Consider the following 16531-nt stretch of genomic DNA (forward strand, 5'->3'; position numbering starts at 1 on the left):
TCCTGTGTATTATCACAGCTGAACACTCTCTTTGAGGGTGCAGTCAGATAATACAATTTATTTTGACCTGAGGTGTGTTTTTGTTCTTTCTCATCAGGTCGTTCACAGCCAGGAGATCCGAGCGGAGAGTCAGAGTCGTCCTACTGAGGCTCTGGTCAGTGAGGTGAAGGACCTTCAGGCAGAGCTCCAGGAGACACTGAGGTCTCTGCAGCAGCAGCAGCAACACCAGGATCCAGCACATGTCCTGGATGATGACAAGGTCACCTTTCAATTTCTTTCTTTTGTTGTATTTTCGGTTAATTCTTTCAAAAAACTTTCAAAGAAACCGTATGATGATTAGGGCTGACCTTGAAAACTCGACCATTCAAATCATCAGTCAAGAAGAGCCCGAGTCGACTTGGATTTTGTCAGTCAAATCTCTGCCCTTTTGTTTTTTTAGCTGTGTCATTGTACACAGAGCAGTGCTGGAGCAACAATATGATTGGTTTACAAAACGAGTCTCAAAATGACCACAAAAATAACTGTGATGGACGCTGAGAAGAGTGATAGTTAACAGAGGATATCATGCAGCAGGGCAGCTGCTGCTCTGACTGTCAGTGAAGTTGGATAAGCCTCTTTTAACCAGACGGTGGTACAACCTCCTCTACTGCCGTCCACTGTGAATAACTCTTTGGCTGACTATGCTGTGAGTAGCCTGGGAGGAGAGGTGTGAGGAGATTTTACAACTGAACTACTCTCACTTTTTGTGTCTGTGTGTAAATCGGATGCTTTCACATCACAGATGACGAAGAAAGGCATAAAAACACGAGGTAGGCTAAAACATGAGACTCATGTAGCTGCGTTTTCACTGCAGGAGCTGCTGATATCGGAGTTTAGTGTGGCACTGAACTGGAAAAAAAGAGGAACAAATCGTCGAGTGTTCGTATTAAACAGCCGAATCTGATTCGACTGACAAAATTCTGAGTCCGGTACAGCCCAATGATGATTGATAATTATAGCAATATTATGAGATATGTACACACAGAGAAGGTATGAGCAGCAAAGTAGGAATTGCTTAGTAGAGTCCCAAATGTTGTATTCCAGATTGCAGAGGGGAAATAGACACACCACTGTCCTTTGTTTGGTTTCCATTAAGGTTAGCCATCTCTAGCAATTTTCCAGAAAATATTAAAAACCCACACAGAAAATTGCCCCGGGTTGCCCATTATTCTCTTTCTGAAGTTTCATGAGATTTGTATGCCAGGTCACAGGCTATATAAAGCTGCCACCTGATAAGACAAGCTTTGATTTGGCATTTCAAGGCCTAACAAGTGTGGAATTCAAGCTGCGTTATCAAGGTTTATGACGCTAAAAACACTGCCTGAACAAACCTGACCAGTCCAAAGCCAAGGTCAGGCTGCCTGTCAGGAAGTTTTAAACAGTTTTTTCCCTGAGAAGTGTCTACAGCTTTTCCACTCTCAGCAACTTGTTGCTTGTTTAGCAAAAGAGCAACTTCCAGCTTATGTCGGTTCCTGGTGTAAGCTGTTATTTTTCTTTGCCAACTGAAGTGGTCTCTTCGTTTAACCCATCTGTCTCTGCTCCAGATGGATGAGGAGAAAGCCAGCGTGGAAGACTTGCTTAGAAGAGGAGAGGAACTGCTGCAGCAAACTTCAGACGAGGGCCAGAGGGAGGAGTTGAGACTTCTGCTGCTCCGGCTGCAGAGCCAATATTCTGCTCACAGGGTGAGATGCAATAAAAAAATATGTTGTGTCTTTGTTTTAGGCTTATGTGAGATTTTTTTTTTATCTTAAGAAAACGTATCTACCTGTCATGTGGTGTTTGCCTGTGCACTGCTTACGCGTGTGTGTTTGCGTGCTGTAGGAGTTAAGGGTGCTAAGAATCAGGCAGGTTGAAGTCTCTGTGGAGTCGACGTCTTCTCACACCTTCCTAGAGCAGACGAGAGAGTTTTCTGTTGAGGTGAGGGATTCACACATGCATAAGCACGTTCTGTACACATAAACTAGGATGTCACTTTAAGTTCTTCATGTATTGCCTGTAGTGTTAGTTCAGCACAGTGTGACATGCTGTATTATCATGTGGCACAATAGGTGTTAGTACAGTTTTACTCTCTCACTTTTTCTGCCCTGTATTCTTCTCCTGCTCCCGTGTGGTGTAGGAAATGTCTTCAGTGGAGCGCAGCAGTGCTCCTTCACTGAGTCCCTCCGACTATCTGCTGGACATCAACAAAGTACTCCTCGCCATGGCTGACAACGAGTTGCTTCTAAACTCCTCTGAGCTCAGCGGGGGGCTCTACGAAGACTTTTCTAGCCAGGAGGACACACTGAGGGTGGGTCATCACTGATATACCCAACCTGTTAAGTTAAAAATTGTCATTGTAAACCAGCATGTCACAAAAATGATAGGTGATATTGCTCTGTATTTGCTTTTGTATAGCAGTTTTTTTTTTTACAAAGTTAAACAAAAAAAACACAGAAAATTTAAAGTTAATGAACATTTGTTTGTAGTCAAAATAGAAGAAATTATTTGAACCACTATGTCTGCACCTTAAGGAAGCCTTTCCAAAGCAAAGTGTTCCACATCCAAGGCCTTAAATCTGGAGTTAAAATTGATTAGAAGCGTTTTTTCTTTAGGAATTTAAGGTCTTATTCAGCACCATAAAGGATTAAGCTCAAGAAGACCGAGGGTCAAATCTGACCTTTATTTTTGAAGTGATCAGCAAAATATTAAAGTCAGTCTGTCTCAGATAAATCACCTGCCACAACTGAAGTGATGTGATTTTATTCTCTTTGCGCCAATTAATTACTTGCTGTGTGAACCTTTGAGCCGCTATTTAATTTCATCATCTCCCCCTCCCTCTCTCACCTCACCGTCCCTTTTACTTCATCTTGCATTTGTCTTTTTATAGAATATCAAAGAGAATCTAGAGCGTCTCAGTGAGCACGTCACAGGGATCCATGAGCGGCAGCCCGATGCCATTCGGGATGCTTCGCCTGCTGAGGTAGCCCAGATCGGAGACGCCCTCACGCAGCTCAACGCCGAGTGGGACCGCCTCAACCGCATGTACAACCACCGCAAGGGGTGTGTGCACCAACTTCACACGCACAGATTACACTGTAGTACTATAAGGAGTTGAATAAGTGATTCACAGAAAATGTTGTAACAGTGGAGAGAAGGGAACACTGCTATTTTCAGATGTGTATGTGTCAGGATGTGTGGTCAAAGTTGCAGGGACATTAAATGCCAGCTGTCTGCTAGTCAGGAGACAGCAGGAGCAGATAAAGAGAGGGCTCACAATCCAGCACCCTACACACACACAGTGACCTTGATTACTATCAAAACAATTCCTTGGGCATAAACAATCTCATGCCTATTCACATATTCACTCACTCACTCATTCACTGACTGACACACACACACACACACACACACACACACACACACACACACACACACACACACACACACACACACACACACACACAGTAGGTGACCTTGACTACCATCAGCACAATTCCTTGGGCATAAACAGTCTGCATTTGCTGAGCACAGTGTGTGCACATGCTAGAATAAACTAGTAAGCTAATTTTGAAGATTGCACACAAATGCGGTAGTTGCTGTCTGTAATCACAATAACCTCTGGGCATCATTAAAAATCAAAAGAATGGAGTATATTTTGTAAAATTGCTCATCCAAAGATAATTTCCTCACCTTGTCTCTCTGATCAGATTTGCTGTGCTCCAAGCGATGCTCTAGGAGGGAATAGCCCTCATGCAGACCATCAATGCGATAAAAGATCTGTTTTTTTTTTTTGTATTAGGCATTTCAAGTAATCAGCCTCTCAGTCTATGTGGATTTATTCAATAGCATCTCTGTGAACTTTCCAGTGTTGTCAGAGGTTCCTGATTGTTATGACATTTTCTTGTGTTTAACAGAGGTCAGCTGTGCCATTTTTTTTCTTATCATAAACTGTTGAATTTCCCAGTCGGTGTACTCGGTTGTACCTTAAGAGGCCAGAATTCATCCGGCTCTATACCAAGCCCACTCCACCTTAAACAAGAGCAAAGAAGTAAAGAAAATATTTGTAATAAGTCATTAAGGAGCAATCAAAGCCAGAATGCATTGTTAAATTCAAATCAAGAACTCTACAAAATGAACTGAGCTTTAGGTTTAAGAAGAAAAAAGATTCTTATATTCTGCTGGGTAATTGTCTGCTTTAGTATCTGTTTCACTTTATAAAGGAAATTGATCTCCACTTGATATTAACTTCCACAGTGTGGAGATTTGCATTTGTGTGTTTGATGTTTAGTCAGACTAAGGAAAATATGTCCTATGCACAATAAGAAAGAAAGAAAACTTAAATAAAAAAAAGCACATACAACATCACAATCATTAATCAGAGTGTACTGTGACACACACACACACACAGACCGGCATACACTACTTCTCTTCTGCAGGTGTTGTTTATACCCTGGCAGAAAGGTTTGAATGACAAATACTAAAGTAACTAAATACATGTTTGTGGTATATGTAGTTAAATTATAGGTTTATTTTTTAGTCTGTCTTAAAACGACAGTCAGGCGCCCATATGAACATCGAAACTGGTTTGCTTGCTGTAATCATTCCTTCTGTCAATACTGGCCAGTGAAGGAACCCTTCCTGATTAACCTTCTGCTGCAGGAGTTTTGACCGTGCCGTAGAGGAGTGGCGGCAGTTCCACTGTGACACCAATGACCTCAGCCAGTGGCTGACTGATACGGAGACGCTGCTGTCCGAGAGCATTGGCCCTGATGGACAGCTGGACCTGGACTCTGCACGACAAAACCAAGAGGTCAGTGGAAGGTGAACGAGCACGTGGAGGTCTGAATATGTGTTCTGTATAAGTGTGTGTGACTGCCATGTATACTGGAGTATTTCACATGATTTTTATATGCATGTTTGGTCACACCACCACAGAGACGTTTGTAGGACTCATTAAGTACAGAATGTATTGATTTGCATTTTAAAATATTTTATGACTAATAAAACACTAATTAGTCAATATCTCATATGTTTACAAGCTCAAAGCAATATTATTACCTTCCCAGAATGCAGTTGTAATATGTTTGAAATAGAAGCAGCTAGATGGTTGGAGATGTTAGACAGGAGATAATTGCATTTTGGTCCCCAAGGAAAACAATTGGTGCTATACTGTCCCTAATAAACAAACACATTTGCACATCTAGTTGTTCATTATGCAGAGTGCGAAATGGAGAGAAAAAAACTGAGTAGTAAGATGAGAAGGGGCCCCGGATTTTGCTTTGCTTGATTACGAAAGCGGTAATTTCATTTCGAAGGGGAATTTAATTTTCTGAAGCTGCTGCATTATTGCTGACAATGCCATTGCCATTAACACCTTCATAAGTGTGATGTGCAAGGTTTGAGCTGCACTCCATCTGTCTAGCTCTTTTACATGTTTTCACAGTTGCTGAGAATGAGATGAGGGATCAAGTGGAAGGGAATTGAGAGATCAATTAGCTGACTCACCCTTTAGCGGACTTTACAATCACTCACCCTACTTTACGGATCTGTCTTGGCAAGTTAAATCTCTCTTAGTCGAAGTAGAGATTTGGCTGCTTAAATCTTCATGTGCCACATGCCAATGTGTCAATCAGAGATTTGCTTTGAGAGATGGACTTTAGCAGGAGATTTTGCCCTGAGTGATTTGGCTTATGTTGTTTGATTGATCCCAGATTTCACCTTTTTTGGTGTGTTTTTCCTCCTTTTCTGTCCCCTGTGCTCTCATTCTTTCCTTTACGTATTTTAGGAGCTGGAAGAAGGTCTTGCCAGCCACAAGTCCGTCCTGGCCGTACTGACCCGCACTGGGAAGCAGATAATTGGGCAGCTGTCATCCCCTGACGGGTCCCTGCTTGAGGGAAAGCTTGACACCCTCAGTCAGCGTTGGAGAGCTGTCAAACGCCAGGTCCTTGAGAGACAGCGCAGGTAATATATCCTCGGAAACACACGGGATGTTATGTCATATATGGTTTTAAAAGATTAAAGGGAATGTGGTTAATACGACACATATTGCTGTGTCTTAAGCATATAATATTTGGGTTTACAGTATAATGTAGCACCGAGGATAGTGCTCCCGCTCCATCACTGACAGTCTTTGTTTCTTTATCAGTGTTTGGCAGGTTAACATTATCAGTGTGGTCAATCAGTCTATAACAGTAATTTAAATGTAAATTTAGGCCTGCAACCCCCAGGAAATGGAGATCCTAATCTCAGGACATTATGTATGTGTTTGTGTGGATGTGTGCAGGCTGGCTGGAGGAGACTCGGCCCTGTCAGACCTGGTGAGGAGACGCGAGGAGCTGGCTGTATGGCTGGAGCAGGCAGAAAATGCTGTCAGCTCCTTACCCGTCACTGCTACTGACAAAAACCTCAAAGAACTCAAGGTACAGCAAGGCTCAAAACATGCTCAAGTTAGTGCGATCCATGGGAGTGCAGAGATTTCTATTTCTGCTCCAGAACTTGGTAGTGATTTTTATGGTCAGCTCCAACTGTGTTGTATTTTCCTTTGTTGTTTTTTTCCCTGTTTGCTTCCAAGTTGCTCCCTGTATCTCAATCACAAGGAAAAACCTGTCAAATCCAGCAAACCTACAAAGAGAGAACCTAACTCTCACTTCTTTTATTTTGAACAATGGAGAGGAAACACAATCACTCAATGTTTTCTGTTTTCATTCCTTCCTCATTCCTTCCTGACCACCACCTCAGACTTTTCCTTTGCGGAGACAAATTGTGAAAGAAGTACGAAGAATGATGTTCATTACATATGGCTGTATGGAATAACTCTGTGTTCTGCTGCTGACCTTCACAGTATTACTTCTTGATTTCCCTTTACAGATTGTACTTTCATTTGTTATTACACCATCAAATAGATCCATCTTTGTGAAAATTTGCTTGCAGGCCATTGCAGAGGAAATGGATGCACAAAATGAACATCTCGGATGGATTAACAAACATGCCCCTCAAATCCTGGCCAGTCAGAGTGTGAGCCCTCAGAGCAGAGACCAGCACGTTGGCAAACTCAGAGCAATCAACCTCAACTGGAGCAAGGTGAGAGTCCACATCCAAGCACATATTTACCGTGTTTTACAACATCTCGTGCCCTCCATGTTTTTCTCATCTGCTCTTTGACTCCTTCTCTGCTATCCCTCCTCCTTCCCCCCTCTTTGTTCTACTAATTTTATACACCTACGTTCCTCTGCAGGTGACCCATGAGTTGTTGGACAAAGTGGGGGAGGTGGAGGCCAACCTGCAAAGTCACGCCCAGTTCCAGGACAGGATGAACAGACTCACTGACTGGGTCGTCGTCACGCACCAGACGATCATGACTAGAGGCTTGAGCCCGGGCCAAGCACAGGTAGATTATCTTAATACATCACAAAAACCAACATGCCACCCCACTGAAAATGTTTTCATCACAGACACAAATGAGGTGCTTAAAATGGGTTCTTACCTGTTGCAGGCTCTGGAGGCCTCCATGAAGGACAGGAAAAAGGACTTGGAGGACCTGTTGGCTCATTCTATAGAGCTACAGAGACGTCAGCAGCTATTGCCTCAGGAAAAGGTCCCAGTTTCCATAGTAATATGATTTAATAAAGAAATACTACTAATAGTAGCATATAATTATACTTTTGCACCGTTAAAGCGCTGGTTAATTTTATTTCCTACAATTTATTTAAGTTTAATTGGCCATTTTATTAAAAGCTGAATAAATTTTTTCCTGTTGCTAATATTTTGTACTCAAAAAATATGTATGTTCCATGTGTATAGAGTAAGGTAGAGCAGCTGGCAGCTGATTGGAAAGCTCTGGATGGTCGATTGAGGGAATCTCTCCAGCCACCCGTCTCTCCATGGACACAGCACCAACATGTCGTCCAGCACCAGCAGCTTGGTAAGTATATCTAGGAATGCACTTATTTAAATTCCTTATTATTATTCTCTCTTTTCTGTATCAATAGCTCTATATTTATAATACATCAATGGTGTGGGGATGAAAAGTCTCGGCCCCAATGAAGCATTAAGCCTTTAATGAGATGGAGAAAATTAGATATTGGATCATTAACAGAAAACGACAAACATAGAAATATGGACTTGTTTTAGAGGTAATAAGTACTCAGGTGGCAGATTTGAAATTCCTTATTGGCTTGGCTTAATCTAGAGCATGAAAATGCGTGATAAAATAACAAATAAGAGGTGAGCTACCAAGTCCTGGTTGTGTAACACTAAAACAAGCCCCTCAACATGCCTCATTCATCATAATTTAATATGAGAGCTATTTGACAGCACCTCCTCCCTAACTTTAACATATTTAATGTTCATAGCATAATTTCCTCTTAAAAAAGCCCTATTTGTCAACATTACTTGCCTTGAGTTCCCTGCCTTTTTTCGCCCCGGCTCCAGTGTCTGCGGTCCCCTCAGCCGTGCAGATGGCCAGCCTGGTGAGCGAGGACCCCCACCACCAAACCCCACACACACCAGACACCGTGGCGCCCACTGACCTCAATGAGACAGCCACCGAACTGGCGGACTGGCTTCTCCTCATCACACAGATGCTAAAGTCAAATATTGTCACTGTGGGGGACACAGAGGAGATCAGGACCACTATGGGACGTCTTCAGGTGAGAAATGGGGAGCAGATGGGATAGATGGGAGAGAAGATGTGGATTTTTTTAACACACTATCTGAATGTCTCTGTGTGTATTTGTGCTTCGTCCTGGCAGGTGACCAAGAGTGACCTAGAACAGCGTCACCCCCAGCTAGAGGACATTTTCACCCTTGCACAGAACATCAAAAACAAGACCTCTAATCTGGATGTTCGCACATCCATCACTGAGAAACGTATGTAGAAAGCAGGATGATTATACTAGAAAAATAATTTTTTGTAGATTTATTCTAAGGATTTTTTAAATTTGACAGTTTTTATTTGTAATTGGTTGGATTTTATCTACCAGCATTTGTATTTATGGCTATCATCACTTAACAGTGTCTTGTTTTTAAAAGTATCATCATTACTTTCTATTTGTTCTCTTCCTGTTGAATGTGCATCTGTCTGTAGTGGAGAGGGTACGCAGCCAGTGGGACAGCACTCAGCATGGTGTCGAGGCAAGACTCCAGCAACTGGACAACATGATTGGCCACAGCAACCAGTGGGAGGAGCAGAGGAAGGAGGTGAAAGCTCTTATTGGGCACAACGAAGGACGTTTCCACAACCTTCTTCAGCAGTCCAGAGATCCCCTGACTAATCAGCTTGCTGACAACAAGGTTAGGGAAAAGTTTCACTGCTAAACTTTCTCTCTGTCTCCTCTGGGTGTCTTATTCTCGTCCTTACTCAGGTCATATACTGTGATTCTGGATCCTTGTCATTACAGTAGACTAGAAATGTACTCCAGGGAATTTGTCGGCTCACTTTCCTAATAGAGAGAAAAATCTTAGACCAAACCAAACTTTACTTTATAAAGTATTAGAGGTCCTTTATACAGCTGTATAAGCCCGTACAAGGTGGGAATGAATAAATCACCTCTCTGCAGTATCACTTTGAACCTTAATAACATTCGTAAACCCACATCATCCATCATTTTAATTTGAGATGATGACTTGGCCGAGAGTTTTCTGGGAACAAATTCTGCCTCCTGAGTTCGTCTAACGCATTACAAGAACCAAACACTAGAGGGCAACTGAGTTTAAGAATGAGAGCACACAGTTATCTGCTCCTGGTTTGTGTGGTCTTGTAATGATGAGTAATTGTCCATTTAAAATAGTGAAGTGGACCTTTTTGTTATAAGAACAGGAACCTGGGGGTCATATATGGATGACTTATTTGCTAATGCTGAATTTAAAATAATAATCTGGCCTCATGAAACAGTGGGGTCTTATGTAACCTGCTTGATTAAGTAGAGGTTAAAATAACAATGTCAGATGGCTGAGCTGTAGAATGACAGATTTCTTTTGTGTTTTTAGTGCTGAAGTTTAATTCAATTTTCATTAAGTTTGCATAATAGGTCATTAATATTCTTGCCTAGAAGTTTGTCTAACAAAAGTAGACGCCAAGCCATAACAATACATCGACAATACATAGTGCATGCAAATAAATACTATTAAAAAAGTAGTGCCAACAGGGCCCCTCTACAGTGACACATAAGGGCTGTCACATCTGTTACATTTTCAGTGTCACACTGATCCTAATGCCTCTGTGTTGATTGTTTTACAGGCGTTCCTCCAAGACCTGGGCCGAGGCCAAGCTACAGTCACGGCCTTCAATGAGCTGTCCAATCATCTTTTGCAGGAGTATTCGACTGATGACACCAGGAGGATCAAAGAGGTCACAGATAAACACAACGCTGCCTGGAACAGCATCAACAATAGGTGTTTACCTGTGCATACAGTTTGCGTCACATGAGGGGCTGATATTGCAGCCAGTATTGAATCATGCTGCCACAGTTGTTAAACTCACAAATGTTTTGCATGTATAGTCACGTATTTGACTCATTGTCAATTGATTGGCAGGGCGGGTGACCGACACGCCCAGCTGGACAGTGAACTGAAGGGCCTGCAGATGTCTCTCAGGGAGCTGGAGTCCTTCCTCAAATGGCTCCAGGAGGCAGAGACTACGGTCAACGTTCTGGCTGACGCCTCCCAGAGGGAAGACCTGTCGCAGGACTCCGCCCATGTGAAGGAGCTGAGGCAACAACTGGAGGTAGGGCTAAAGAGGATACACTCTGTGTGTGTGTGTGTGTGTGTGTGTGTGTGTGTGTGTGAATCTATGCACAGGTGCTAGCCTATTATCTCGGTGTCATCCTTCATTAACGCATCCTTCACCAATGGAACTGAGGCAGGGGTGTATGTGGGTGCATCCATGTGTAAGATGCTGGTTTTATAGTGTGTAAATGAGAGGGCGCACAAAGGGCGCGTGAGTGCTTGTATGCATTGAGTGAGACTCATTGATCCTCTTGTCCTATGCTGCTTAGGAATTCTGTGTGAGAGAGAGAGTGTGTGTGTGTATGTGTGTGTGTTTCTGCTTCTTCTCACTAGCTTGTCATTTACCCAGACCTTCCCTCAGGGATCTGTTGACACACATCATCTTATGCTTTATGTAACATTTGAATCCCAAAATCACTTCACCTCACCCTTTCAGCATATGAAATGGGAACTAATTTCTTTTTTTACATCCTAGTAAAGTTTAAAGATCTTTTTCTCTTTTTTTTTAAAATGCTGAGCCTGTCGGTCTTGTCCTCATCTCGTTTGGATTATACATTAAGTGGCCTTCATTCGCACAACCTCCTGTTTTTCAGCCACGGTCGGTGATTTGATGTATATATGTGTATCCGAGTTTCCTATTGCTCTTGTGATGACCTTGTCCCTGTGAAAATGCTGCAATGTTGTGTATCTTTCAGAACAAAAAGCTTAAGTCCAATAATAACATTCTGGTTTTGTCGTCTTGAATGCTACAGTATCACTCTCATTTCCAGTGTTCAGTTATTTTTAAAACAGGCCAAGCTTATAGAGAAAAATGACACTGAGTCACTGCATGAATGGCCGCAGAGATTTCTTAGGATTAATTTACTTGGTTTTGAAGCTCTTTGTGGAGGCCTGGCTGGATTTGGTCTTGGTCATTCAATTCAGATTTTTGGGCATAAACGGATATTATTTTCAATGATCTGTATTTGTTGTATTGAACGTAATCCATCATTATAAACTCTTTCAAACCTCCAAAGGACACTTACTGTATACTATTGGATTTTACTCCTAAAATGTCTGTCAGAGTCATCTCAAAGGTTAAGTGTGTGATAAATGTTGTAAAACAGTAACTGAGTAACAGAAATTTAATTGGAGTATCAGTCAGAGGCTAATATATCGAGAAATACTGGCGCAAAGACATATGAGTGCATCTTTCTGAAATGGTCATCGCCCACTGTCTTTAATTTCTTTTTTCCCCTCTAATTTCCATCTCTCTGTCTCAGTTGGAGTCAAGATTGATGAATAGCACTCATGTCTAGAAAGTAGGGTAATGAAATTTCAAGCCTTAGAGGATGTGTGTTGACATAAAGAGTTGTCTTCCTAACTCTTTTATTAACTCACAGTGACTGTGCTGCCACTGTTGTGTGTGGGGTCACTTCAATCATAGTTTTTGGCCACCAGCCATTGTCATTCTGACTGCTGTTTTCATATTAAGACCACAGTTGGTGAGTGGTTAGGAGCAGTGACAAATAAAAATGTCACACATTAACCAACATTTCCTGCAACCGTAGAGGCTGAATTGATTATGAACAAAACTCAGCTGAGGTTCTGGCACATGTTGCGCTAATCATAGATTTACCAACTCTACTTAACGTTAAAAAGAAATTGTGGTGGCGTCAAATGAATAGTTTGACATATTGGGAAATACAGTTATTTACTTTCTTGCAGAGGGTGAGATGAGTATTGATACCGCTCTGATCTCTGTCTGTTAAATCTGAAGCTATAGCCAGGAGGCAATTGGCTTAACTAGCTTAAGCATAAAGACTGGAAAAAGGGGGGGGAAAGCTAGTTCTGTCCAGAATTACGCCTCATTAATTAGCACCTGCATCTCTATAGATGAGAAGATGGATACCACTCTTTTTTTAATGGAAGCCAGAGGCAGGAGGTGATTGCCTGTTTAGCATAATGTAAAGAACAGCGGTTGGGAGCAGCAAACTCCTGTTCATCAAGAAACAGCACAGAGCTCTCTGTAAAACCACAAATTCTTGTAGAGAATTGTATGTCCTTCTTGCCTACTGGAATGTGTGCCACACACGTGCACACATGTTTGAAGGTATAGCAATAATGGCATCAAGTAGAAAAGCTGGAGCACACAGCTGGATGAGCTGCTTTTATCCAGCTCAGAGTGTTTAGCTGTGGGCATTATTATTTGTGCCTGTGTGTGTGTGTGTGTGTGTTGACCATACCAATGTGAGCTGCAGAGCCATACATGCCTCCTACAACCTCTTAGTTGAGACCCGGTACTGTCAGTGCCATTAAGAGTGAGCCAACAAAACACTCAGTCTCCCTCGTAATTCCCTGTGAAGCAGAGTCGATACTCAGTGGAATGACTGAAATGGACACTGTAGCCAGTTAAACCTTGTCTAAACAGAGCTCTTTCACTAAGCTCATCATGATCCCTTCTCCTACTGACTGCGTGTGTATCGGTGCACGAGCCTGTTGGTAAATGATGATCTGGCTGCGTTAGGTAAGCTGGGTGTTGGTTTAAAGGAATTTACCTCTGTCCATGTGTTTAGATTCATTTCTCCTCTCTGCCTTCATCTTTAAAAAGAGACGGGACAAGCGGGGACCTAGTGCTGTAATGCATCCCGTAGTGCTACACTGAACCATTTGTGTACAGTTTGTGTGTCAGTTTGTGCTCATTTTAAATGTATGAGTCACAGTTACGGGGGAACCGTCGGTGTGAAGCGTGCTGCTCTCGGGCGATGCAGAGGTTTTCATCCTCACTTCAAATAAATGCCTCTTGTAGTGTTTGGGAGAAGAGTGTTTTTCAGCAGCACTTCAAATAAAAGTCAACAGAGTCCTAGACAACACGAATAGGTTTAAAATACCCACCTGTGCGTAATACTATTGCTTTATAATGACCTTTGCTGTTTGTGCAGTGCACCCATCTCTGCTTTTACTTGACTCTTTTTCTTCTCCCACCTTTTTGTCTCTTGATGTCACCTTTTCGGTACTCTTGCGCTCCCAACAGATTCATTCTCTAAAGATTTAGCTGTTTTCTGCATCGATAAAAGATGCTTAAAAGCCTTTTATCTCCTCCTGACCTTTCCCTCCTACCTTCTTCCCCTGCTCTACATTCCTCCTACTTTTTCTCTTTCGTCATCTTTTATCTGCATTTTTCCAGTAAGGCCTGCGTCTTCTCAGTTAATCTTTTTAAAGCTACATTTGGGCCACACCAACACAACACATAATAAACATGTCCTATCTCTTTCACACACACTCACTCACTCACACACACACACACACACACACACACACACACACACACACACACACACACACACACACACACACACACACTATGCAGTAGGAGGAGCTGCTGGTGTCTGAAATATTTTTCTCCACTCTAAATTTCCATTTTTAATGATATCCTCAGTATTTCTGAAGATATAGAGACACATGAACACCGGGATCAAATGGAGAGGAGGTCAGTCACAGGCTCGTATCTGAGCTGTAGAGAATTAAAAATACTTTGTCCAATCCAAAATTGACCCTTAAACCAAACTGATGCACGCTGTAGTGATGGATTTCTACAAAGCATAATATTTAGTTTGGCTCTGCATAAGTGACACAGGCATCAGAAAAGGCTCCTTATTATTCATTCATCTACCTAAGTACCCACTGACGTTTATCAAATAAACAGATATTTTCTAATGCAATTAGTGGACTTTTGTACTCTTGATTCAACCAGGCGAGTCTCATGTCCATCCAAGCCGTGGAAGTCCAGCTGTCAGTCACTAACATTGCCAAGGCAGAAAATGAATGGGGCATTTAATTCCAGGAGCTCTGGACCCCTGAAATAACTCCTCCCACTTCGTAACTCTATTGTGTGTGTGCATCTCATTTGTGCAGTTCTCGCACAGTCCCTCTCTCTCTCACTGCTGCTCTCTCTCTCTCTCTCTCTCTCTCTCTCTCTCTCTCTCTCTCTCTCTCTCTCTCTCTCCTCTCTCTCTCATGCTCTTTCTCTCACTCGCTCTCTCTTTTGCTGTCTCTTTTTGTCTGTCTCTCACTCATTGATCTGTTGGTTGCCTTGCGTAATGTCATTCTCCCTTCACGGCAGAGGCAGTGTTCTTCGTCCCTTACTCTGCTGCTTTTGATCCGTCTTTCTCCTTCTATTCTCCTCCGCTCTCTCTCTCTCTCTCTCTCTCTCTCTCTCACTCTCTGGTCCAGAAGGAGTACTCAGTCTCCCTCTCCCTCTCTTTCTCTCACTCATTCCCTCTCTTTCTCTCTCTGGATCGGATCAGTGGCAGTAAAAAGTGAACGCCGTATGTACGACCAGCTTCTCCTCTCGTCCAGTGCAACTCGTGCCTTCCTCTCTCCTTTCCTCCCTGCTTGCCGGCACTTTCCATTCTTCTCTCCTCGTTGATTTTTCTTCTTCTTCTTCTTCTTCTTCTTCTCCTTCTTCTTCTTCTTCATTTCCTTTTTCTTCATCACCCTCTTCTGACTCTGCAGGGTGCCGTCACAAGTGATTTGTTTGATTCTCTTCTGGCTCTGCAGTCGGGGTGCGCGTGTGAATGTCCGCGTGGAGGAGAAAGTGAGTGTCTCGTCTTGTCCTGCTCGCCTGCATCATCGTGTGTGTGTGTGTGGGAGAGTGTGTGTGTGCATGCTGAGAGCTGTGTGAGAGTGACTGTTTCTAAAGAGAGAGAGAGAGAGAGAGAGAGAGAGAGAGAGAGATAACTGAGGCTGCACTCACTGTTTGTAGCGTGTGTGTATATGTGACGAAACATGGGGGCATGCTGAGCTGAGTACGCTTGCCAGTGTGTGTGTGTTTTTTTTCTTCTCTCTCTCTTTCTGTGTGCATGTGTGTGTGTGTGTGTGTGTGTGCGCATCACGTCAGCTTGGCTGGGGTCTGGTCGGCTGGCTAGGGAGAGGGAGAGGGAGAACAATATGAGCGGGGTAGGGCAGTGCTAGCATGCGGACCAGGAGCAGGCTGCTACAGACTTGTAGCAGTCTTAAGATGATGGCCATGGTCCGGACCTCCCTCCAGAAAGTGGTGGTCTTCCTACACAGGCTCCAGAGGATGGCCATCTCCTCGCCGCGCTACCAGAAACTCTGCAAGGTACGTGGACTCTAGAAGAGAGAGAGCTGGGCTAGAGGACTGAGAGTTTCTGTTTTTTTTTGTTTTTTTTTTACTAAATTGATTTGTTGTAAACTTGTATATGTGTGAGTCTGCTTGAGGCTTTTTGATTTGTTTTTGAGACTATTGTTACTCATGTTAAGGCTGTTGTGTTTGTGTGTGATGCCAATCAGCTTATAGCCACAAAGTTTTGCGAGGTATGTGTATTTTTTCTCCAGTGTAATTAGTGGCTCCCCAAGTAGTCTATCTTTGCCTCATCCATGTTTTTCTTCTATTTTTGGGTCTTTTTATTCATGAGTCATTTGGTTGTCAAGACATTCTGTTCCAGCCGATGGTGTTTTGAGGACTCTGTCACCTCCACAGTATGTCGTTTATATATATATATATATATATATATATATTGTGTGCGTGTACCACACTGACTTTAGGACTTTTGGCACTTTTTCTGCATAACAAATAATGATTCCAACTGTGCATTCCTGTTGTGGTGTGTGTGTGTGTGTGTGTGTGTGTGTGTGTGCCCGAATGTGTGTATTTTTGTCTGCATACTGCCAGTTTTGAAGTGAGTTTTGACTCTATAGTGGTGCAGGCATAAACAAACTAACAAGGCAGAGAAGAGTATGTGTTGTATTGTTTTTGAGTGAATACATATAGGTTTTTTTTTGTGGT

The 16531-nt window shown here is 42.7% G+C and overlaps 1 protein-coding gene across 10 annotated transcripts in view; it reads left to right on the top strand.

Annotated features, from left to right (window-relative positions):
* The window catches only part of utrn (utrophin), a 172725-nt gene that overhangs the window by 49157 nt on the left and 107037 nt on the right, over positions 1-16531 (top strand). For 9 of the 10 annotated variants that reach the window (XM_051407937.1, XM_051407935.1, XM_051407941.1 and 6 more), the window contains 17 exons: positions 98-259; positions 1584-1721; positions 1861-1956; positions 2156-2326; positions 2906-3078; positions 4678-4828; positions 5804-5979; positions 6302-6437; positions 6949-7098; positions 7253-7405; positions 7511-7612; positions 7819-7939; positions 8449-8666; positions 8769-8886; positions 9104-9309; positions 10256-10410; positions 10552-10741. In XM_051407937.1, the coding sequence (XP_051263897.1) occupies positions 98-259; positions 1584-1721; positions 1861-1956; positions 2156-2326; positions 2906-3078; positions 4678-4828; positions 5804-5979; positions 6302-6437; positions 6949-7098; positions 7253-7405; positions 7511-7612; positions 7819-7939; positions 8449-8666; positions 8769-8886; positions 9104-9309; positions 10256-10410; positions 10552-10741 (2616 nt within the window). Of the gene's footprint in view, positions 1-97; positions 260-1583; positions 1722-1860; positions 1957-2155; positions 2327-2905; positions 3079-4677; positions 4829-5803; positions 5980-6301; positions 6438-6948; positions 7099-7252; positions 7406-7510; positions 7613-7818; positions 7940-8448; positions 8667-8768; positions 8887-9103; positions 9310-10255; positions 10411-10551; positions 10742-14753; positions 15845-16531 lie in introns of those variants that run through there. The other variant, XM_051407944.1, reaches the window with a different exon arrangement.

Source organism: Dicentrarchus labrax, unplaced genomic scaffold (assembly GCF_905237075.1).
Source record: "Dicentrarchus labrax unplaced genomic scaffold, dlabrax2021, whole genome shotgun sequence".
Taxonomy (NCBI): domain Eukaryota; kingdom Metazoa; phylum Chordata; class Actinopteri; family Moronidae; genus Dicentrarchus; species Dicentrarchus labrax.